This window comes from Thermobia domestica, chromosome 5 (genome assembly GCF_964235325.1).
Source record: "Thermobia domestica chromosome 5, izTheDome1.hap1.1, whole genome shotgun sequence".
In the NCBI taxonomy this organism is placed as follows: domain Eukaryota; kingdom Metazoa; phylum Arthropoda; class Insecta; order Zygentoma; family Lepismatidae; genus Thermobia; species Thermobia domestica.
The window spans coordinates 94,999,971-95,024,754 of record NC_137458.1 but is presented as its reverse complement, the minus strand read 5'-3'; the positions used below and the strand labels follow the sequence as shown (position 1 = coordinate 95,024,754).

The 24,784-nt window shown below is 35.8% G+C and overlaps 1 protein-coding gene across 1 annotated transcript in view; it reads right to left on the bottom strand.

Annotated features, from left to right (window-relative positions):
• The window catches only part of LOC145686008 (inactive pancreatic lipase-related protein 1-like), a 132,957-nt gene extending 108,471 nt beyond the window's left edge, over positions 1-24,486 (bottom strand). Inside the window, exon 1 of the mRNA XM_081758843.1 lies at positions 24,346-24,486. Coding sequence (XP_081614969.1) covers positions 24,346-24,394 — 49 coding nt within the window. The 5' untranslated portion in view covers positions 24,395-24,486. The remainder of the gene's footprint in view (positions 1-24,345) is intronic.
• Positions 24,487-24,784: the final 298 nt, after the last annotated feature.

The window sequence follows — 24,784 nt, the reverse complement described above, 5'->3', positions numbered from 1 at the left end:
GTAGAGACCTCTCATCCAAAGTCCTTGGTTTCGTCCTTTCCACATGGCTCACTCCAATCACCCTCGACGTCTAGGCTGTATCCGTCCGTTTTCCGTCCCCTTATATTTCCAATTTTATCAGTCTTTTAATTTGACATTAAAGATTTGATGATTTTTTTTATAAAAAAAGTTTCATTACCTTCTGTTTCAGGACAAGTCGTTATGACATGTTAATGTTCATCTTTTCAAGTTTTTTTTTTTTTTATCATTTACTAAGGTACTTTCACTTTTTAAACAACTTATCATCTCTATTTATTCCTCTTCTTTTTTTTCTCATAAAATCTGGTTACAACACACACCCCACTGAAAGTGTAAATTATTTGAACATCACCTTTTAGTGTGTGTCTATACCCCTTTTTTTCTCATAAAATCAATGTCGAGAAAATTTAGAGAGAGCCACTCAGATAATTCAGTATCTATTTGTCTATAACTGTACAAATCTTTTAAAAAATTGCAGGTCTTGTAATGGTGAATGGGAGACTTGATCCCATTTAAATCAAGCTTGTACATATAGTCATATCAGAAAATTGCATACTCTTCGAAGACCCGTTTCTGTTTGCTTGGTTAAACAAAATTGTTGGAGAAAGAGAAGTATTTTTAAATAGTAGATAGCTTTTCCCATCCACCCTCATGGTGAATTGCTCCAGGTAAACAAAAGAAAACGCCTCGAGGAGGTATGCCACCCAAGAATATGATGGTCAGTTCTAAAAAATGCCCTGTAATCTTCTATGCAGTGTTCTGCTTCTACAAGTTTAATAGCAAAATTTAACACTTCATATCTTACATAGGAAATATTGTTCCTTACATCATCATCATCAATTCCTGGAATAAAGTTGGTACAATCTATTTTAGACTTCTCGTTCTGAAAACGCTTAAATAGGAGAACATCCAGTCCAGATGCAAACGAAACACAACACTTGTCAAATACACATTTTAAACCAATTCATAAATGTAGTGTCTTCAAGGAAGGTATAGAAGATTGTTTTGGAGCTTCTGCTCTAGCAGAATGCAGACACCGTTAACATGACACATATTGCAGGGAGTAGTGTTACAACAAACTGAGTGCACGAACTTTACCAAATTCAAATCTTCAAGCTAATGAACTGTAGTAAAAACAATATGTTCTCCTCTTGATAACGACAAACTGAGAACACCAATTAGCCTCCCATGACCATCTCCTGTAATAATTATTGATAAACTGTTGAGTCTTTCTGCCAGTCAAATTCGGCAGTAGGTTTCCGTCCCATTGCATAACTAACGCACTTGATGCACTCCGAAATTACTTTGGTGGTCCTGTGCAACTCCGTTACGGATTTTCTCTCAGCATTGGTGAATGGAAGACCTATTTATTACTAGTTCCTCTACATTATGGCCTAATGCTCCTGTCAGAATATGTATTGTTGCTCTATCAGTGGCCTTGTATAGATCAAGAGCAGCAACCTGTCTTGGAGTAGGCCTAATAAAATTAGTTTTTCCCCTTTTACACCTCTTGCAGGGTGCGGATGCACACACGCATCCATATTTACATTTTCTCTAACATAATCAACTGGGTTTTCCTCTTCATTTCTTGAAATGCTTACTTCCATGTCTTTTGGTGTATAAAATTCTAACAAATCATTTTGAGAAGTGCATTTTTCTTTTGCAGAAAGGACAGTCCGACAGTGGTGTAAGGACATACAGCGCTCTACATAGGGTTGACACTTGTGTAATTAAAAAGCGCTAATAGGGAGATGGTGTAACGTTCACGATAGAGGAACCGAAACTGGTGCCGGTGATAGTACTCGTAGAAGACAAGCTGCAGCTGATTACTACAATTGCAATACAAACAAAAATAATGAAAAACTGAGTAAAGAGATTCACACAGTACGACAAGATGCCGAGGCACAGCAAAAGTTTGAACTGGCATCCAAGAGTCAACGTGTGATTCTGCGAATGGAGAGTGAAAGGGCAATTCGATAAGCATTTAATAATAATAATAATAATAATAATAATAATAATAATAATAATAATAATAATAATAATAATAATAATAATAGTGCGCAGTAGAAAGCACTGGCAGAAGTCCACACGCGGTTGAAAGTCTGCAGGGGAACTTTTTGAAACTTAAAAGGGAGCATTCGTTCCTCGTGCACAACCTGCCACACAGTCGTATGACTTGTGTTTAGCGCCTGACCTACGGAGCGCGTGCTGGTTTCAGAATGAGACGTAAATGCTTCCAGCACGTTTTCCTCAAATGCAACAGTCCGCACACTTCGATTTCGTCCTACTTCTTGTCGGGGTTTTTGTAGTGATCCTGTGTCCCGAAGTCGGCGATCGATGGTTTGAAAGAAGACGTGCGACGGTAATCTCCTATTCGGGAACCGTTCTTCATACAGACGCCTTGCCTCCCGGCTGTTACTTCTCGCCTCGCCATATATAAGATGCATATCAGTAAGCTCAGAAAAGAGTAGTCCGCCATTCTATCAGCTGCCCAAAGAGTACCACAATGATAAGCGGTAAAACTATTTAAATGATTATTGTTTCTATTGTTTCTACTATAATTCACGTGCGAGTTGTCAATTGCCCAATTCTATACACTGAGGCTCTTATACACTTTACGCGAACACTCACACTCACACACGCACACAAACATTCACACAGAAACACCAAAATAGCATTTACTCGATGGCATCAACTATCAAAGCAGCTCAAACTAATTGTGGAATTCAGTCACGAGCCCTGTGCATTAGATACGCCACCTAGTGTAAAACCAGAGACAGAACCATACATGTCGCTTAGTGAACAAAGAAACTACGTCACTTGCAGCCCGGGGACGCAATTTCATATTGAATCATGGAGAAACTTACACACATACGGATCCTGTCATTCATAACGGTGTTTGTGTAAGGCAAAATTAACGAGTGATAAGATTTTTCTTCAGAAGTACTGTAATTACATATGAATCTACAAATGTATTACTGGTTACATGTGAAGATAGTTTGTTTTCCTTTTTTTCTGAGCTCCGCAAACGAAACTGAGCTCCTAAACTCACCTTTGCCACTACGTGTAGCATGAACGTTGAACAGCTTTGGTGTGTAGTAAATCTGGATGATTTCTCATGGCGTGGATAAAATAGATGAATGCAAAATCAGCGCTAATGTCTTCGTGTTGAATTATTTTCCTTCCAGTGTTTTTTTTAATAGGCTCTATACTTAAGCATAGAGTTCTGCTATTTACTTAAGGAACTTCTAAACGCTCCCCGCAACTTTTCCCCCCAATTTATGAACTTCGTGTGAAAACTGAATAAAATGTTAAGGTTTTGGAAAGTAGGCCAAATAGTAGTTATGGTACTCATAAACTAAGAAACGATTCAAATAACATTTGAGACATTTGATAGGACAGCCTATGACAATCATTTGGCTGCCCTCAAAGGTATCGAATATCTTTTCTGGAAATCAATTATTTAAGATCACTTCATAGAGTTCCATGATCACTGTGTGGCCGAATTGTCAAAATTCGACTACTTTCTTTCGTTTTCCCACAATTTTCAAAAACCAATACACGTTATGGGGAGCGTTTAGAGGAGTCTTACTCAGCAATGGGAAGTCCTAAAATTCCACAGTAACCTTGTCATGTAGTGGATAAAATTTGTAATAATTGATTTGCAGTGTATCATATTATGTTAATAAATAGTAAACATCTGGCTATACGTGACGCTTAAGAAACGCGACCAAATTAAGCCATAGTATGTCGGTTATAAAAAAAACTCTGCTTCTTCCTTTTGTAATGACAGGCAAAGTTGCCAGATTTCCAACACTTCTCAGGAAGCTATTCCTAAATCACTTGGTAACTTTTCGCTGTAGAGGTGTTTTACTGCTTCATAAAACAGTGGGCGCTGTTGGTTGCCCGACGCGTCAAGTATGCGAGAGGATTTATTATTATTATTATTATTATTATTATTATTATTATTATTATTATTATTATTATTATTATTATTATTATTATTATTATTATTATTATTATTATTATTATTATTACTTAAATGCTCATCGAATTGCCCTTTCACCCACATCTTCAATCCCGGATGCCAGTTCCCACTGCTGCTGTGTCTCGGCATCTTGCCGTACTGTGTGAATCTCTTTACGGGTGAATTCCACCTGAAGAATACTCCATCTGTGTGGATAATTTCGTCCAAACAAGAAGTATAAAATTGTGCAGTCTCGCAATATCTTTTATACTTCTAACTACAGTTTGAAAAGTTTAGTCACTAAATAAAACTTGCTTTAATAATAAGAGACAAGTAGAACCACTGTTCAAGCTTAGTTCATTATCGAAAACCGTAACTTCTCATTCAAATGCTCTTTTTATACAACAATGGCAATGATTAGGACTATTTTACTTTTTCCAATGCTTTGTTCAATGCATAGGTAATCTACAATTATCCAAATTCACAACTTTGTGTGATCCATAGTTTCGTCATAAATATCCTCAAACGTATTTTACATTCTAACGCAGTGGTCGAATTCAGCCTTAACTACTCAGTTTTTCATTCTTGCTGTTTGTATTGCAATTGTAGTAATCAGCTTAAGCTTATCTTCTACGAGTACTATCACCGGAACAGGTTTCGGTTCCTCTATCGTAAACGTTGCATCACCTCCCCATTAGCGACAAAACTGTCAACCCTATGTAGAGCGCTGTATGTCCCTATCCTATTGCCGGACTGCCGTTTCTGCTTCCTCGAAAACATGCTTTGAATGAACCTGTCGAAATTGCGCTTCTTTCCTGTACGCTTATGCAACCACGCACTTCTCCCGCCATCTTGCATACGCATACACACTTCAGCTATTCGCTTCTGTATGCATGAACACTTCACACACACACCCTCACCTCACTTTGCCCTCATAACGTCTGTGGCATGCTTCGCATCCTTTGGGGAATCCTTTGCGCTTGCCTTGTACACATCTAATCTTAGTATATTTGGATAGTCCATGTTAAGAGTCTATGTGGGCCGACTAACACCGCCCTTCTATCTCTTGTCGTTTTGCCAGAATTAGCCTTCAAAGTTCATTTTCCCACCCTTTTGGACGTGCGTAACTCGGTTAGGAGTCCGAGATGGACCACTAATATAAAAACGGTTGAACAGAAATGAACCAAACAAAAGCTCAAATAGGAAAGCCATGGGGCAAATCAAATGATGTTGTCGCGGTGTCCCGAGGGGCCGCCTTTCATGGGGACCCAGGCCCAACTTAGAAATTTTAAACTAACATATGGGTCAATAATACCTCGTTCGATAGATCTTCACAACGTTGTGGCAAAAGATTGTTCATATGGTCACCGTTTTCAAAATGGCCGCCAAGACATGGTGCCTGTATCAGATAAAACATCCAGTACCACTAATATGAAAACGGTTGGAGTTAAATGAACAGAATAAAACTCGTATAGGAAATCACAGAGAGTATTTATCATTCCACGCCTCGAGAATAATCCAAAGGAGAAAAAGATTGTTAAAGTATAAGTGACATAATGCTAAAGAGGAAATCTAATTCTTAGAAAATTATCTTTCCGATCTCCCTCCGTTAGTGGTTGAAGAGGAAATGAATGGTAAAATCTCAAATGAGAGCCCCACTTTTACTTGCAATAGGTATGATTTGTCTGAAACACATGGGTGTAGAATTGACTGGTACTGTAATGAACCAATATTTTGCAGAAGGCTTTTGAGCAAAACTAACGTTCGTACACATTGTTCTAAAATTGTACTGTTCGGCAAATTGGTTTCGTATTTCAGTTGATTCATTTTGCACAAATCATTGTCTGCAATAAAAATGGAAGATGTGATTTAACAAGAATTTTACCTACTATTTTTCCATTACAGACACCTATCTCTTATAAAAACACATTTAAGATAATTATGTTGTGTAGGTACAGTTTGCAAAACCTAAGGTTCTCATTTGCAATTTCACCGTTCCTTCTCGTCCCGCTTCATCCATTTACGGAGGACGTTGGAACGATGATTTTCTAGAAATTAGATTTCTTCCTTTGCATTATGGCACTTTTACTCTAATTATCTTCTCCTCTGTTGCAACATTTTCGAGCCCTGGAAATATAAATACCCTCTGTAATTTCCTATACGAGTTTTATTCTGTTCATTCGTTAATATGTCCAACCGTTTTAATATGAATGGTACTGGACGTCTTATCTGGTACGGGCACCATGTCTTGGAGGCCGTTTTGAAAACGGTGACTCATATGAACAATTTTTGCCACAACGCTGTTTAGTGTATGAAGTTCAATCAAACGAGGTATCACTTGATCCATATTTTCGTTTAAAATTTCTAAGTTGGGCCTGGGACCACATGAAAGGCGGCCTGGGGGGCACCGCGACAACATCATTCGATTTGCCCCATGGCTTTCCTATTTGTGTTTTTGTTTGGTTCATTTCTGTTCAACCGTTTTCATATTAGTGGTACTGGATGTTTATCTGATACAGGTAACATATCTTGGCGGCCATTTTGAATACGGTGATCGATATGAAAAATCTTTTCCCACATCGCTTTCTAGTTTCTAAAGATCTATCGAACGAGGTGTCACTCGCACCATGTTTCCTTTTAAAATTTTAAAGTTAGGCCCCGGGCACCCTTGAAGAGCGGCCCTGGGAGGCACGGTCACATCATCATTCGATTTGACTCATGGTTATTTCCTATTTAAGTTTTTGTTCAACTCATTTATATTCAACCATTTTCAAGATATTTCCGTACAAAAATTAACATGATCCACCCTGTATATACAGATATATATATATAAAGTGTATAACAAAGGTCGGGACAGGGGAATATATCTCCAGAAATACACTTGAGACTCAAAAAGCACGAAACACGTATCCAATATTTCAAAAAAATCTATTCAACTAACATAAAATGACATAACATCAAAAACGGGTCAAACCTAGATATTTAGAATAAAAAGATGGAACCTTCGGGAATTTGTGCGTGATTTCTTTCTCATTAGCCTCCAGAAAATTCAAAAAAAATAGGGTTTTCCGCCTTTTGAATAAATAGTCCGCCAATTTGAAAAAATAGTCCGCCATCTTGGATTTCTTACATGCACTTAGTTTATGCCACATAATTTCTAAACTAATTAACGTAGAAGGATAATTCTTTCTTTATTATACTTCTAATATTATAGGCAATGTAACAAGTTATTATCAATTTTCTTCGAGTAACCATTTTTGCATAACTTTAGGACAAAGTGAAAAATTGTGATCTGTATTAGGGGACACAATCTTTTCATTGCCTCGTACAACTTAACAGAGTAGAAATATGAAAATATGAAAAAACTGCTCGAATAAATGTTGTTGGAAATTTCATAAGCTTTAAAACGATGTTTATATTGTTACTATATACACTGTCAGAGATGCGCAATGAAGCTTCAAACGTCATTGAACTGCGCACAATTTATGTTGAAACATTTGAATGAATCATTTAACATGAAGAAAAAGAGAGACTATTTGAGACGGCTTTTCATTGCAATTTCCGATAAGTATCAACAGGTTTGGAAGTCCGGCTAGTTTAATAAATAGTTCGTAAAAAGTGGCGTCGCCAGGGGGTGCGCAAGAACTCTGAAAGTAGACTTTCGCACTATCTTTCTGTACGTAAGCCTATATGTCGATTCAAATTAGTGTTTGAGGTAAACGTTTCAAAAAGAAGATGAAATCTATCGAAATATGTTTTACTGATGTTGTTACCCTAAAAAAATGCAGTTGTGGGTTTTCCGCGTTTTTGAATAAATAGCCCTAGTCCAGTACAATTACGACAAAAATCGATCAATCTTAAATTTTTTTAAAGATTAAACATATTAGAATATGTTATATATATTGATATTATACTAAAAGAGTCCCAAAACTCTAGTTGCTAGTTTCCCGCCATTTTAAATAAGCGGTACGCCATTTTGAAAATTTTTCCAGCACTTAGTTTTTGCCTTATGGCTCCTAAGAAAATAAACGTAAATGTATCATTTCTTTATTATACTTCTAATATTATAGGTTTTATAAGAAGTGATCACTTTATCCGCGTTGGCGTTACCAAAAGTTCCGCGTACCTTAAAGTTTTATCTATTAGTGCTTAAAATATAAATTTAGGAGAAAAAAATTATTGAAACTAGGGATTAATTATTAAAAATGAAGGAAAATATACTTACCGGAATTATTTGAGGTGCGTTTTGTATCCTATTTACAGTAAGTACCATCATATCCTGTTTCATGATTTTCACTATTTTACTATACGTACTAGCTTTTATAATTGTACTCAGATTCTTCTGCGCATCTATTAGACTGCTAAACTTAAAAGTATTGTAGTTATACAAAGGAAGACAATATACCTGTACACTGTTCACCAGTTGAATTATAGATACCTACCTAATAGCATGTAACACCATCTATCGCTTTGATAATGGCGGCTACCCGCCTTGGCATGGGCTCCACGCGCCTGAAGTGTTGTTGTGGAATCTCTATCCATATCCCAGGAATCTGGGTAACGGTGAACACGGGCGGGAGGTGAGCCTGCCCTATAACGCTCGGGCGCCATGCCTGCAGAGCATGGTAGGACTGACTCGCTAGCAGTTTGCCTGAACCAGTAGGTCTACTGGTAGGCACTCAGGACTTCGGTCTGGCCGCGCAGTGGGCGTATCCCACTCCCTTAGAGAATGGGGGTTACATCGCTTTGGCGAGTCAGAATTAGGGGACAAATTCTGCCGGTGCGCTGTGCACGAGCAAATCAACAGCGTATTGAGGAACTACGGGCGGGGTGCATTACATTCTTGCGGAACCTGTCCATTAAATAGACCGAACGGTCGCGGGCATGCTCCCCATGCATGCAACTAAGTGTGGAACAGTAGACCACTAGCATCAACGTGTTCCCCATGCTAGGCGTTGTTTCCTGTGTTCTGCTGTTAGAAGGGATACTCGCGTGGGTCGATGGCTTCTGTACCCCATGGCGAGCAGGTGGTTGCTAATTGTGTGACTCCCGACACGGTGTTGTTATCTTGCATTGAACCTCTCCGCGATTTGACGCACTGTGGCCCGTCTATCGGCTGTTAAGATGTGAGCCACTCAGCGTCTACCACTGACATCGACACGCCAATGACCGCGGCAGTTTGCCCGTATGGGTGCGGTTTTACCGAAAGCCAGGTACTCACGACACACCCTTGACACAGTTTCCTATGAATATCCAAGTGCCGCAGCCAGTTCCGAAATCGAGCCACCCAATCGTCTGATCCCTACGATTTGACCTCGGTCAAGTGCACTCAAGACCTTCGTCTTGCCAATCACACACTGCACTGACACGAATACCAAGAAAGAAAGTACACGGCAGCAGTACCCTCACGATGCATTTCATTCACATGCACTGGTAGGGTTTCTGCAACTTTCCTGCTGTCTCTAATTCAACTGCTGATCAGTATATATGGCAAAGTAAAAAGTCTTGCGACAATAAATGAGCTTAAACAAAAGTTCTAAATAAAAGTCTAAATGTGTACTTTGAGACTTACTTTTCTCGATGGCATTTTGCAGTTGAATGTCCACAGTTTTCGTTAACTTCCTTCTCAAAGAAGTTGGGTTTGTTGACAGCTTCATCATCACTTCCTTCACCTACAACTTCAATTAAAGTGGCATCTGTATCCACTACTCTGTTCCCCCCCCCCAAAAAAAAGTACAATCTAGCTCTCTTTTTCACCCACAATTATTTCCGCAGTTCACCTGGCAGTTGCATGCTATAAACTTTAACAAAATCTTCTGGAACAGTTTGTTCAAATGTTGTTGCAGAAAGAATGCAATCACTACAAATTCTCCAGCAACATTCTGTTGCAGTCATCTCTTGGTACAAATTAGTAGATAATTGGTACAAATTTTTGGTCAAGTTTTCACTCGAATTGTAAAGAAATTTTGTTGTCTGGATCAGCTTATCCTCAACCAGGTTTACACAGCCCCCAATTTTGTTTTCTTAATTTTTCACAATCAATTATGGTTAAATTAAAACCCATTGTGATACAATCCAGTACTAACAAAGTACTTTCAAATGACATACAAAAGTCATGTGTATCCAGTGTATTAAGTCGTGATTTGAGGGCCTGCTTAACCTGGGCCCCCATTTTGTTTCGTTATTTTTTCATAATCCAGGACGGTATAAACGAAACAAACTACGGTATAATCAGGTACAAACGAAAATCTTTCAAATGAGCCAACTAAATCGTTTGTACAACGTGGTGGGGGGGCCAGGTTCACACAGCCCCCCAATTTTGTTTTCTTAATTTTTCATAATATATTATGGTTAAGCTAGAACTCATTGCTGTACAACCCGGTACTAACCAAGTACTTTTATGTGACATACAAAAATCATGTGTACCCGGTATATTAAATCGTGATTTTGGGGTCCTGCTTGATTTGGGCCCCCATTTTGTTTCGTTAATTTTTCATAATCCAGGACGGTACAAACGAAACAAACTACGATACAATCCGGTACAAACGAAAATCTTTCAAATGAGCCAACTAAATCGTATGTAAAAAGTGGTGGGGGGGGCAGGTTCACACTTCCCCCAATTTTGTTTTCTTAATTTTTCATAATCTATAATGGTTAAACTAGAAATCATTGTGGTACTATCCGGTACTAACCAAGTACTTTTATATGACATTCAAACGTCATGTGTACCCGGTGTATTAAGGCATGATTTGAGGGCCTGCTTGATCTGGGCCCCCATTTTGTTTCGTTAATTTTTCATAATCCAGGACGGTATAAACGAAACAAACTACGGTATAATCAGGTACAAACGAAAATCTTTCAAATGAGCCAACTAAATCGTTTGTACAACGTGGTGGGGGGGCCAGGTTTACACAGCCCCCCCAATTTTGTTTTCTTAATTTTTCATAATCTATTATGGTTAAGCTAGAACTCATTGCTGTACAACCCGGTACCAACCAAGTACTTTTATATAACATACAAAAATAATGTGTACCCGGTGTATTAAATCGTGATTTGGGGCCTGTTTGATCTGGGCCCCCATTTTGTTTCGTTAATTTTTCATAATCAAGGACGGTACAAACGAAACAAACTACGGTATAATCCGGTACAAACGAAAATCTTTCAAATGAGCCAACTAAATCGTTTGTACAACGTGGTGGGGGGGCCAGGTTCACACAGCCCCCCCAATTTTTTTTCTTAATTTTTCAAAATCTGTTATGGCTAAACTAGAACTCATTGCGGTACAATCCGGTACTGACCAAGTACTTTTATATGACATACAAAAACCATGTGTACCCGGTGGATTAAGTCGTGATTTGGGGGCCTGCTTGATCTGGGCCCCCATTTTGTTTCGTTAATTTTTCATAATCCAGGACGGTACAAACGAAACAAACTACGGTGCAATCCGGTACAAACGAAAATCTTTCAAATGACCCAATTAAGTCGATCATAGAACATTGTGGAGGGCTGCGTGAAGTTGGCCCCCCACTTTGTTTTCTTAATTTCTCATACTACAGTACAGTACAAACAAAAATATTTGCGGTACAAACCGGTACAAACGAAATACTTTTTATTGATATGCGTAAATCGTTTGTACCGAGAGGTGGGGGCCAGGTTCACAAGGGTCAGAGAAACACCTCTCAAAATACTTTTCTGTATCCGCTACTGATTATTTCTATAAATCTGTATTCAAGGTTGTATCCGGAAGATTATTGCAAAATCATTGCACAGCTACAGTATAACAAAAATGTGGAAGTACACTCTGACGATATACTAACAAACGTACGCTCTGACGGATATATTGAAAAACATAAGTTTAACTTACGTGCTAGAAGCTAGAGTAGGCCTACTAATCTGCAAAAAATGAAACATGTATGACTAAAAAGAAATGACGTAGAGAAGAAAAAATGTTGATAACTCAGAAGTTAAAATAAAGTTAAATATCATTTACAATTGCCTCAAATACTACGTACTATATGTTTACTTTAATTCATAAACCATGTGCTCCATCCATCATGATGGTGAATTCCAGAGCGAAATATGGCATTTAAATGATGGAATCTTATTTAACTTTAGAGTATACTATAAGAAAGCTATTCAAATAGAAAAAATCATGAAAATGAAAAAAGCCAAAATTTCCAAAATTCTCGTTTTTTTTCCAAAAAAAACTCGGCTTTTTATGTGCAAAAACCATCGATTCAAAACAGCCGTCTTTTTTTGCATCTGTAGTAAAGAGCATATTCATCGGACGTTAAACTGAAAAAAAAAATCATTTCATTTTTCATTTAGCTTCGCAAGTCCATTACACAACATTCTTGAATAATAAATATAATTTAAAATGTTTATTATTATATGACTCCTTTCGCGGACCTCTCTTTACACGCAAAGATTCTGATAACTTTTAGTTGAAATCAAGGAATAACATTTGTACATAAATTTACAAAATGGGACTAGGAAATTTTCGAAACAAGACCAGAAAAGCTTTCCGAGAATCGAAACGAGACAAAACGAAAATAATTATTTGAAAATGAAAATGAAATTTCGTTTCGTGGATAAAATTAATAGCAAGTAAGTAGCTCAAAGTATGAATGAAATAATAACTACTGCAAAGATAAATACCCACACTGTTGAATGAAACATTTAAATACAGGTAAAACAGACAAATAACATATTTAATTTAAATTCTAATCATATACGAATTGAAGTTATTTTATATTATTAATCTTGCGAAAATGATCTAATTTATAGATAGATAAATTAGATCAAACAGAAAATGTGTAATTCTCCTCGTTGGTTTAAGAAAAGAAGTCATCAATTTAACGTCCCACGTATATATACTCTTTAGTCTAAAGTAGAAGAATGAATAATGAAAATATTCATTATGAAGGAATTTATGGAATGAAAATGTGGGTAGAAACGAGAGAAAATCACACATTTGCATTGTCCTGTTATCGAACCAGGGACCTAGCGCACCACCGGTGAGCTTCCTACTACTCAACCACCTTGCTCTTACGTTCTTCTAATTATTAACGAACATGTATTTTGTGCACGTGATCCCGCAGTATGTTCCCGATGACGCGCATTCAATATATTCCACTGGTTAGGATTCAAATCTTAAACTGCAGGTCGATGTACCATAATCCCAATGCTAAAAAGGAATGCTAAACTTCCATAAATAAACAAGCAACGACAACAAAAAACTCTATAATATTTTCAGCTTTTAAGAAAAATAAGTTTGTGTAAAGATGAGACATATACCAATTAATTAATCTCGTTGAGTTTATATAGCGAGTCAATGTGAAACTTCGTAAGTGATTTCCGAGAAAATGAGGTAAACCAATGAATTTGTAAACCTAAAAGTTGATGCTAAACGAAAAGGAGGCCAGTTATTGACGGGAAACTGATATGCTAAAATATAAATAAATAAATAAATAAATAAATGTTCATCAAGCTGCTCACTGTGATACCGACAGGACGAAAGTACATGTGGTTAATAAAATGAAGCTTACAATTATAAATCTTAATTTCTAATTTCTGTAGAACTAAAGGATTATCCAAAGATAAAACTATATCAGCCGATAGATCACCATCAACTTGAACAAAATAATGTGTTTGACGTGAATTCTTATGCGTAGTTTCCGTAAAAATGGGAAAAAGAACATTTAAGAAGCTAAAGGTATGTCCTATCTTATTATTAATAAATAACGTTTTTTTTTTTAAGATTTTGCTAGAAAGTAGTAGAAAATGGATCGATCTGGGCCAGACCTGAGCCAACCTAGGACAACTCACAAGCCACTGAGAAAATGACCACCTTGCACCGTGAGACCACGGCCTTTTACGACCTCCATTTTAGGGGTGAATTCGTTCCCTTTTATGAGCACTTTTAAGGGGGTGACCTCGTTCTCTTTTACGACCTCCATTTTAGGGGGTGAACTCATTCCCTTTTATGAGCCCTTATTTTAATATAGCAGAAATTACGAACACATAGAAGAGAAGATAACACATAACACTACGTAACATACAGCAGAACAGATAATACATAGCACAGCTAATAAAAGAACATGGCTTATTTTCCAACCCCTATTTTACCATAGCAGAAATTACACTGAGATTATGAACACACAGCAGAACAGATAATACATAGCACAGCTAATAAAAGAACATGGCTTATTTTCCAACCCCTATTTTAACATAGCAGAAATTACACACGGTCTTTTACGACCTCCATTTTAGGGGGTGTATTCATTCCCTTTTATGAGCATATTTTTCAACCCCTATTATAACATAGCACATCAGACAGAGCCAGGGGTGAACTCGTTTTCAACCCCTTAGCATCAGACTACATAGCACATCAGACAGAGACTACGAAACATAGCAGGGGTGAACATAACGAACATAGCAGAGAATAGGGGTGGACTCGATTACGAACACACAGCAGTTGAACACAGCACAGCTAATAAAAGAGCATGGCTTATTTTAACATAGCAGGCCTCCATTTTTAGGGGTGAACTCGTTCTCTTTTATGAGCATATTTTTCAACCCCTATTTTAACATAACAGAAATGACATAAGCATGTCCTCAAACTACTGACCATCGTGAACAAAGGTTAAACTCGAAAACGAAACAACATATCGAGATGCTGTTTCCACATTTAGCAATTGGTCATCAAAAAAGTACTGACCATCGAGGTCAAAGGTCAAAACTCGAAAACGGAGCCACATACTCAGGTGCTGTTTCCACATTGAGTAATAGGTCATCAGGTACCACAAGTTCCAAAATAGTGGCCATCGAGGTCAAAGGTCAACATACTTAAAACCTAATTACTCGAAAATGGATCCACATATTGAGGTGGTGTTTCCACATTGAGTAATAGGTCATCAGGTAGTGCAAGTTCCAAATTAGTGGTCATTGAGGTCAAAGGTCAAAATACTTAAAACCTAATAACACGAAAACTGAGCCACATATTGAGGTGCTGTTTCCACATTTAGTAATCGGCCACCAACTACTACAAGTTCCAAAATACTGATCATCGAGGTCAAAGGTCAAAATACTTAAAACCCAATAACACGAAAACTGAGCCACATATTGAAGTGCTGTTTCCAAATCTAGTAATACGCCATCAACTACTACAAGTTCCAAAAATAGTGGCCATCGAGGTCAAAGGTCACAGTACTTAAAACCTAATTACTCGAAAACGAAGCCACATATTGAGATGCTGTTTCCAAATCTAGTAACTGGTCATCAACTAGTACAAGTTCCAAAATAGTGACCATCGAGGTCAAAGGTCAAAATACTTAAAACCCAATCACTCGTAAACGGAGCCACATACTCAGATGCTGTTTCCACATTTAGTAATCGGTCACCAACTACTAGAAATATCAAAAATAGTGGCCATCGAGGTCAAAGGTCAAAACTCGAAAACGGAGCCAAATATCGAAGTGGTGTTTCCAAATCTAGTAACTGGTCATCAACTACTACAAGTTCCAAAATACTAATCATCGAGGTCAAACGTCAAACTCGAAAACGGAGTCAAATATTGAGGTGGTGTTTCCACATTTAGTAATCGACCACCAACTACTACAAGTTCCAAAATAATGACCATCGAGAGCTTGTAAACGGAGCAACGGATTGAGGTGTTGTTTCCAAATCTAGTAATAGGTCATCAACTAGTAAATGTTAAAAAGTACTGATCATCGAGGTCAAAGGTCAAAATACTTAAAACCCAATAACTCGAAAACGAAGCAACGTATTGAGGTGCTGTTTCCAAATCTAGTAACTGGTCATCAACTATTACATGTTCCAAAAGTACTCACTATCGAGGTCAAAGGTCAAATATTTAAGCCTTAATAACTTTAAACAAAACCTGTGTGACCTATTCAGTTTTGTACCAAGCAGAGAGAAGTGAAGAATGAATAAATATGACTGGCTTACTTCGAGAAAGAAAGCAAAGATATTTCATTTTTAACTAGCTGAGAATTTTAAATCATCTTGTATTATTTAAACAAACGAAAGGATAAATTTTATGCCATTTTATACCATTTTGTATTACTCCAATAAACGAAGGAATACCAGAAAAAAATAAGTGAAGAATGAATAAAATTTAGGTGGATTGTTTTCTTTTGTACCAACTGGAAAAGAGAAGAAGAGCTACATTAACTAGCTCATTATGTACTGTTTAAACAAACGAAAATTGATCATTATGTAACTTTTGAAATACTGAAATGTTCTATTTTTGTATCAATCAGAAAAACCTGAAGAAGGATCATTTTAACAACTTCATAATTTCGATGTTCTACTTTTTATACCAACGAGAAAAAATGAACTAGCTGAATATTTAAATATACGAAAGAATAAATTTAAGTGACCTATTCAATTTTGTACCAATGAGAAATGGCTCAGCAAAAGGCGAAGAAGGACTATTTTAAACAATGGAGTATTTAGTTTTGCACCATTTTGGAGTATTCAAATAAACAAAGGACTTATAATTTGTGTCAACTCTAAAATCAATTAAACGAAGTAATGCATTTGAAAAAAAAACCGAAGTTGAGTATTTTATACCATTTTGTATTATTTCAACAACCAAAGGAATAAGCAAAAAAAAGGATTATTTTATATCATTTTAAACTAGTCTATTTAATTTTGTAGCTGAGTATTTTAACGAAAGAACAAATTTGTACTAACTAGAAAAAACCGAAGAAGGCCCATTTTAACTAACTGAGAATTTCTGTACCTTTTTGTACTATTTAAACAAACGATGGGATAAATTTGAGTGACCTATTCAATTTTGTACCAATGAGAAAAGGCATTTAACTGGCTCAAAATTTGAGTTGTCTATTTAGTTTTGTACCAACCTAAGAAGAAGGGCGAAGAAGGACTATTTTATAATTTTACTACTCAAATAAACAATGGAGTATTTAGTTTTGTACCACCGAGAAAAACAAAGAAATTGCACCATTTTGGAGTATTCAAATTAACAAAGGACTTATAATTTGTGTGTGTCAACTCTAAAAACGGCCATTTTGTATTATTTCAACAAACAAAAGAAAAAGCAAAAACGACCATTTTAAACTATTTAAATAAACGAAGGCATAAATATGAGTGAGCTATTTAATTTTGTAGCAACCAAAGGATTTTCACGAAAGAACAAAATTGTACTAATCAGAAAAAGCGAAGAAGACCCATTTTAACTAACTGAGAATTTCTGTACCTTTTTGTACTATTTAAACAAACGATGGGATAAATTTGAGTGACCTGTTTTTTGTACTAACCAGAAAAATCGAAGAAGGTACCTTTATACTAGCTCAATGAACGAAAGAACAAATTTGAGTGTTCTACTTTTTATACCAAACAAAGAAGAACCATTTTGTACTAATCAAATAAACGAAAGACCAATTTAACTAGCTCAGAATTTATATACGTTTTGTTTAGGTGTCCTACTTTTTGTACCAGCGTGAAATGTCTTTTTAACCAGCTCAGTAGTATTCAAATAAACAACTAGTTCAGAATTTCTGTACTTTTGTGCCATTCAAACAAATGAAAAAACCAAGCAGGAAAAGAAAAGGCGAAGAAGGGTCATTTTATACCTTTATGTGCTATTTAAATAAACGAAGGAATAAATTTGAGTGATCTATTCAATTTTATACCAATCAGAAGAAAAGCAAAGAAGGGCCATTTTAACTAGTTGAGTATTTTTGTGCTACACAAATCAACAAATAAATAAATTTGAGTGACCTATTCAATTTGGTATCAACAAGAAATACCATTTTAAATAACTCAGCATTTTATATCTTTTTGTGCTATTTAAATAAACGAAGAAAGCGAAGGAGATCCAATTTAGCTAATCAATTAAACGAAGGAATAAATTTTCGTGACCTATTCAGTTTTGAAAACAAGCAGGAAAAGGAAAGAATTAACATTTTGTACTAATCAAATAACCATATTAACTAACTCAAAGAAACGAAAGAATAAATTTTGAGTGGCTTAAGCAAAGAAGGTCAATTTGTACCTTTTGTGCTATTAAAACTGAGTGACCTATTCAATTTTGTTTGCAATTAAAAAAAACGGAGAAGGTCTATTTTATGTACATTTTGTACTACTCAAATAAACAAAGAAATACCATATTCTGCTACTCAAACAAACGACGGAATAAGCTCAGAATTTCTATACCTTTTTGTGTTATTCAAATAAACGAAGGAATAAATTTGTGTGACTTATACCAACCATGAAGGTCCATTATTTCATTTTTGTAACAATCAGAAGAAAACAGCTCAGAATTTTATACCTTTGTGGTGTTACATTGAAGTCTCAATTTTTCCGGTCATTAACTACATATTTGAACATAAGATTTAACAAACCAGAGTTGAGTCACAATTCTGTAGAGCAGACTCCATAGCAATTAGCGTAACAGCATGCTTGGCCAATTTGAATCACAGCAGAAGAAAAGATCATATAAAAGTAAGAAAAGCAGATATTTAAACAACGTTGCGAATGCGTTACCTAACATTTGTATTGCTAAGGTACTGCCTATTGCTCAACGATTCAATTATTTTTAGAACTTTCTTTCCTCGTCTAAATCCAAAAACACAAATATATATTTTTGCATTTATGTATTTTATTATAATGGAATATAAGTTTATGGAGTATATTTGGAAAGTAATAGGACATACATCATGATGTTATATTGCCTTGAAATATATTATTAAACACGGAGAATGCATAGAATGCTTTTATTCTAGGTATATAAATAGATGTATCACACTTGATTTGTTTTTGCTGAAGAGCAGAAAAAATGACTAGCATGGAAATTGTTTATGTTTCTCCTAGAGAAAAAGAAATTCAACGTGAAAACGAAAAACCTATACTGTTAATTCACCCGTCTGACCCCGACTTGCCAGATGAATTACGTGATAAAGTGAGAATCATATATCCAACACAGGAAATAGAAGATGTGTATTATTTTAGACGCTATAATAGATATAATGATGAAATACTCCCGGAAAGTGATGATGACAGTGTTTCAAATATTACCTGTTTTGAACTGGAAGCTAATGAGTGCGACTGTACTAGTGAAACTATTAGTGATACATGTGTTATACAATTATTTAATGAGTATACATCAAATTCAGTATTATTATGTGAAGCATGTTCTAAACATAATGAGAATGAAAAAGATCACAACTGTTTGCTGCAATATGATTACGAATTATTGCAAAAGGTGTGGACGATCTTAATTAAACGTGAAATGAGAGAAAATATCTATAAACTTTATATAAAGAAGCATTTTATAAGTTGTAATATTAAGAACACTTATACTTTGGAGAAAAAATTTAAACTGGTATATGAATACATTACAGAGTGTGATTATTATATCAACAAAATAGTAGAAATGTTTTTAGAGAAAGATAAACAATTATTTAATTCTGTAAATCAACACTGAGCCCACTGTAGCATATGCATTTAATTGTGAATGAATAGAAGAACCTGAACTGATAAATGGATCAATTTAATAGATTGCTTGTTATAATGAATATTCTTTCCTTTTTTTCGTGCTTTTTCTGCTTGCTATAAAAGTGAATAGGTCACACAAATTTGTTTTTTCTCTGGTTTGTACAGAAAGTAGACCTTCTCCGCTTTTTTAATTGCAAACAAAATTTATTCATTCTTCAATAGGTCACTCAAATTTATTCCTTCGCATATTTGATTAGTACAAAATGTTAGTTCTTTCCTTTTTCTGATTGCTACAAAAGTGAATAGGACACACAAATTTATTCCCTTGTTTCCTTAAATAGTACAACATGGTCAAGAAATTAGGTAGACCAAAAACACAAAAAGCTGTAACATGCTGAGCTATTTAAAAATGGTATTTCCTTGCTTTTTTCGATTTGATACAAATTTTACAAAAAGGCATAAAATTCTAAGCCAGTTAAAAATGGTTCTCGTTGGTACAAAAGGAAATAGGACACCCCAATAAATGGCACGAAAAGTATAGAATGCTGATCCTTCTTCTTCTTTTCTGGTTAGTACAAAGTGTTAATTCTTTCCTTTTTTCTGCTTGGCTAGTTAAAATGACCCTTCTTTGATTTTCTTCTGATTGGTACAAAAAGTAGTACAAAATGGTATAAAGATCTGAGTTAGTTAAAATGGTTCTTCTTTACTTTTTTTTCTGGTTCATACAAAGCTAAATACTCCATCCAAGTTTGAGTAAAATGGTTCATGTTCGCTTTCTCTAATTTAGCCCTTCGTTTTGTTTAAATAATACAACATGCACTAGAAATTCTAAGTTAAATAAAAATGGCATTTCTCCTTGGTACAAAATGGAATAGATCACTTAAATTTATCCCTTCGTTTATTTAAATAGTTAATATGGCATATCTTTGCTTTCTTTCTTGTTACAGAAATTCTGCGCTAGTTAAAAAGGTCTTTTTTCGCTTTTTCTTTCGTTTATTTGAGTAGTACAAAATGGTTCTTATTTGTTTGGTATAAAAAGTAGAACACCCAAATTTGTTCTTTCGTTCATTGGGCTAGTACAAAGGTACCTCCTTCGATTTTTCTGGTTAGTACAAATAACAGGCCACTCAAATTTATCCCATCGTTTGTTTAAATAGTACAAAAAGGTACAGAAATTCTCAGTTAGTTAAAATGGGCCTTCTTCGGTTTTTTTCTGGTTAGTGTTTGAATGGCACAAAAGTACAGAAATACTCAGCTAGTTAAAATGATCCTTTGGTTGCTACAAAATTAAATAGCTCACTCATATTTATGTCTTCGTTTATTAGACTAGTTTAAAATGATATAAAATGATCCTTTTTTGCTTATTCCTTTGTTTGTTGAAATAATACAAAATGGTATAAAATACTCAGCTTCGGTTTTTCAAATGCATTACTTCGTTTAATTGATTTTAGAGTTGACACAAATTATAATTCCTTTGTTAATTTGAATATTCCAAAATGGCGCAATGCCATTTCTCATTGGTACAAAATTGAATAGGTCACTTAAATTTATTCTTTCGTATATTCAGCTAGTTCATTTTTTCTCGTTGGTATAAAAAGTAGAACATCGAAATTAATCTTACATAAATTCTGAGCTTGTTAAATAGTCAATTTTCGTTTCTTTAAACAGTACATAATGAACTAGTTAAAGTAGCTCTTCTTCTCTTTTCCAGTTGGTACAAAAGAAAATAGTCCATCTAAATTTTATTCATACTTCACTTCTTTTTTTCTAGTTGGTACTAAAATAAATATTCTATTCCTTTGTTTATTTGAATAATGGCCCTTCACTTTTTCCAGTTGGTACATAAGGAAATAATCCAATCAAATGTTTCTGGTTCGTACAAAATTAAACACTCCATCCAAATTTGAGTATTACAAAATGAAATGAAATGGTCCTTCTTGCTACAAAATTGGAAAGCTCACTCAAGAGTACAAAATAGTATTGAACTTCTGAGCCGGTTAAATTTATCCGATTGATTATTTAAATAGTACAAAATGATTTAAAATACGCAGCTAGTTAAAATGTATATCGTTGCTTTCTTTCTCGAAGTAAACCAGTCATATTTTTTCATTCTTCACTTCTCTTTGCTTGATACAAAACTGAATAGGTCACACAGGCTTTGTTTAAAGTTATTAAAGCTTAAATATTTGACCTTTAAACTCCATGGTCAGTGTTTTCAGAACATGTAGTAGTTGATGACGTATTCCTAGATTTGGAAACAGCACCTCAGAACGTTGCTCTGTTTAAGAGTTATTCGCATTCATTGGTTCATTGGGCGTTCATTATTTTTGGACCTTGCAGTGGTTGATGACCAATTACTAAATGTGACAATAGCACCTCAATATGTGGATCCATTTTCGACTTATTAGGTTTTAAATTTTGACCTTTGAACTCGATGGTCATTATTTTGAAACTTGTAGTACCTGATGACCAATTACTAAATGTGGCAACAACACCTGAATATGTTGCTTCGTTTACGAGTAATTGGGTTTTAAGTATTTTGACCTTTGACCTCGATGGTCATTATTTTGGAACATGTAGTACCTGATGACCAATTACTAGATGTGGAAACACCACCTCAATATGTGGCGCAGTTTACGAGTGATTGGGTTTTAAGTATTTTGACCTTTGACCTCGATGGTCACTATTTTGGAACTTGTACTAGTTGATGACCAGTTACTAGATTTGGAAACAGCATCTCAATATGTGGCTTCGTTTTCGAGTAATTAGGTTTTAAGTACTGTGACCTTTGACCTCGATGGCCACTATTTTTGGAACTTGTAGTAGTTGATGGCGTATTACTAGATTTGGAAACAGCACTTCAATATGTGGCTCAGTTTTCGTGTTATTGGGTTTTAAGTATTTTGACCTTTGACCTCGATGATCAGTATTTTGGAACTTGTAGTAGTTGGTGGCCGATTACTAAATGTGGAAACAGCACCTCAATATGTGGCTCAGTTTTCGTGTTATTAGGTTTTAAGTATTTTGACCTTTGACCTCAATGACCACTAATTTGGAACTTGCACTACCTGATGACCTATTACTCAATGTGGAAACACCACCTCAATATGTGGATCCATTTTCGAGTAATTAGGTTTTAAGTATGTTGACCTTTGACCTCGATGGCCACTATTTTGGAACTTGTGGTACCTGATGACCTATTACTCAATGTGGAAACAGCACCTGAGTATGTGGCTCCGTTTTCGAGTTTTGACCTTTGACCTCGATGGTCAGTACTTTTTTGATGACCAATTGCTAAATGTGGAAACAGCATCTCGATATGTTGTTTCGTTTTCGAGTTTAACCTTTGTTCACGATGGTCAGTAGTTTGAGGACATGCTTATGTCATTTCTGTTATGTTAAAATAGGGGTTGAAAAATATGCTCATAAAAGAGAACGAGTTCACCCCTAAAAATGGAGGCCTGCTATGTTAAAATAAGCCATGCTCTTTTATTAGCTGTGCTGTGTTCAACTGCTGTGTGTTCGTAATCGAGTCCACCCCTATTCTCTGCTATGTTCGTTATGTTCACCCCTGCTATGTTTCGTAGTCTCTGTCTGATGTGCTATGTAGTCTGATGCTAAGGGGTTGAAAACGAGTTCACCCCTGGCTCTGTCTGATGTGCTATGTTATAATAGGGGTTGAAAAATATGCTCATAAAAGGGAATGAATACACCCCCTAAAATGGAGGTCGTAAAAGACCGTGTGTAATTTCTGCTATGTTAAAATAGGGGTTGGAAAATAAGCCATGTTCTTTTATTAGCTGTGCTATGTATTATCTGTTCTGCTGTGTGTTCATAATCTCAGTGTAATTTCTGCTATGGTAAAATAGGGGTTGGAAAATAAGCCATGTTCTTTTATTAGCTGTGCTATGTATTATCTGTTCTGCTGTATGTTACGTAGTGTTATGTGTTATCTTCTCTTCTATGTGTTCGTAATTTCTGCTATATTAAAATAAGGGCTCATAAAAGGGAATGAGTTCACCCCCTAAAATGGAGGTCGTAAAAGAGAACGAGGTCACCCCCTTAAAAGTGCTCATAAAAGGGAACGAATTCACCCCTAAAATGGAGGTCGTAAAAGGCCGTGGTCTCACGGTGCAAGGTGGTCATTTTCTCAGTGGCTTGTGAGTTGTCCTAGGTTGAGCCAGGTCTGTTCCAGATCGATCCATTTTCTACTACTCTAGAAGAAATTGATTATTTATTTAAACACTGTATATGTATTTTGTTAAGTAGCAGATTGTTGTTTTATTTTTCCTAACGGTGGCAAACAAACTACTTGTAAGAAATTAAGATTTTTTAAAAAAGTTAAAATATGTTACGTAGTACAATCCGTCTATGTTGCTCTCAAGTTCTACATAAATTAAGTATAATTTATAGTTGAAAACTGAAATGAAATCTTCAAGTTTTACGTCCCACGTTCATGCCGGCTAGGCTAAAATAGACGGTGATGATGAGAAATGAATGAAATGGTGGAATGAAGAAAGTGGAAGGAAACGAGAGAACTCCGAGAAAACCCCCCACATACACGATGTTCGTCCACCATAAAGCTCACTTGGCCCGAGCTGTGATCGAACCAAGGGTCCCATGCACCAGAGGTGAACGCGCTACCACAGAGCCACCCCGGCTCCAAATTTATAGTTGAGTATGGAGAGTGAAAATGTCTTTTGGAGCTGAGGATGCACAATAAGGAGAGGAAGATTTAAAAAAAAACTTTTCTTCCCAATTGTCTGAGGGATTGGAGATAACAGATGTTAATTATTCACCAAGCATATCAGGATCTTTGATGTGAGGAATCCTTGCAATGTATCTTTAATATCGTAATTAAATTTACTACTCACCTGATAAAAACAATGTTACAGCGGTTAATGTTAATGCTAAATAAATCATTTTGCATTGCAACGCAACCAGTCGAGCTTGCACAAATAATTTCCATTTTTCTGGTAAAGTCGTTATATATTTGCAAGCTCTCTTATCAATCATTAAATGCAAAGTGACGTAATGTTCAAATATGTGTATGTGTTGACCTCGAGGTGGAGATTCGTTTTAATTGTATTTACTTTATTTGCCCTTTCTTTCTACAGTTCTTTTTTCTTTATTATCAATTCCAAGAACTGTAAAAGAATCTTAATTTTGTTTCTCACAGAGTGTTCCAAACATCCTAAGCAAAATTTGCTAGCTGTCTATGGAAATCAATTCTCAACTTAGAAAGCGGCCTTCAAAGAGTACCCAATTTCTCTCTTCTTCTTCATGCCGCCCAGACAGGGGCCAAATCGAAAG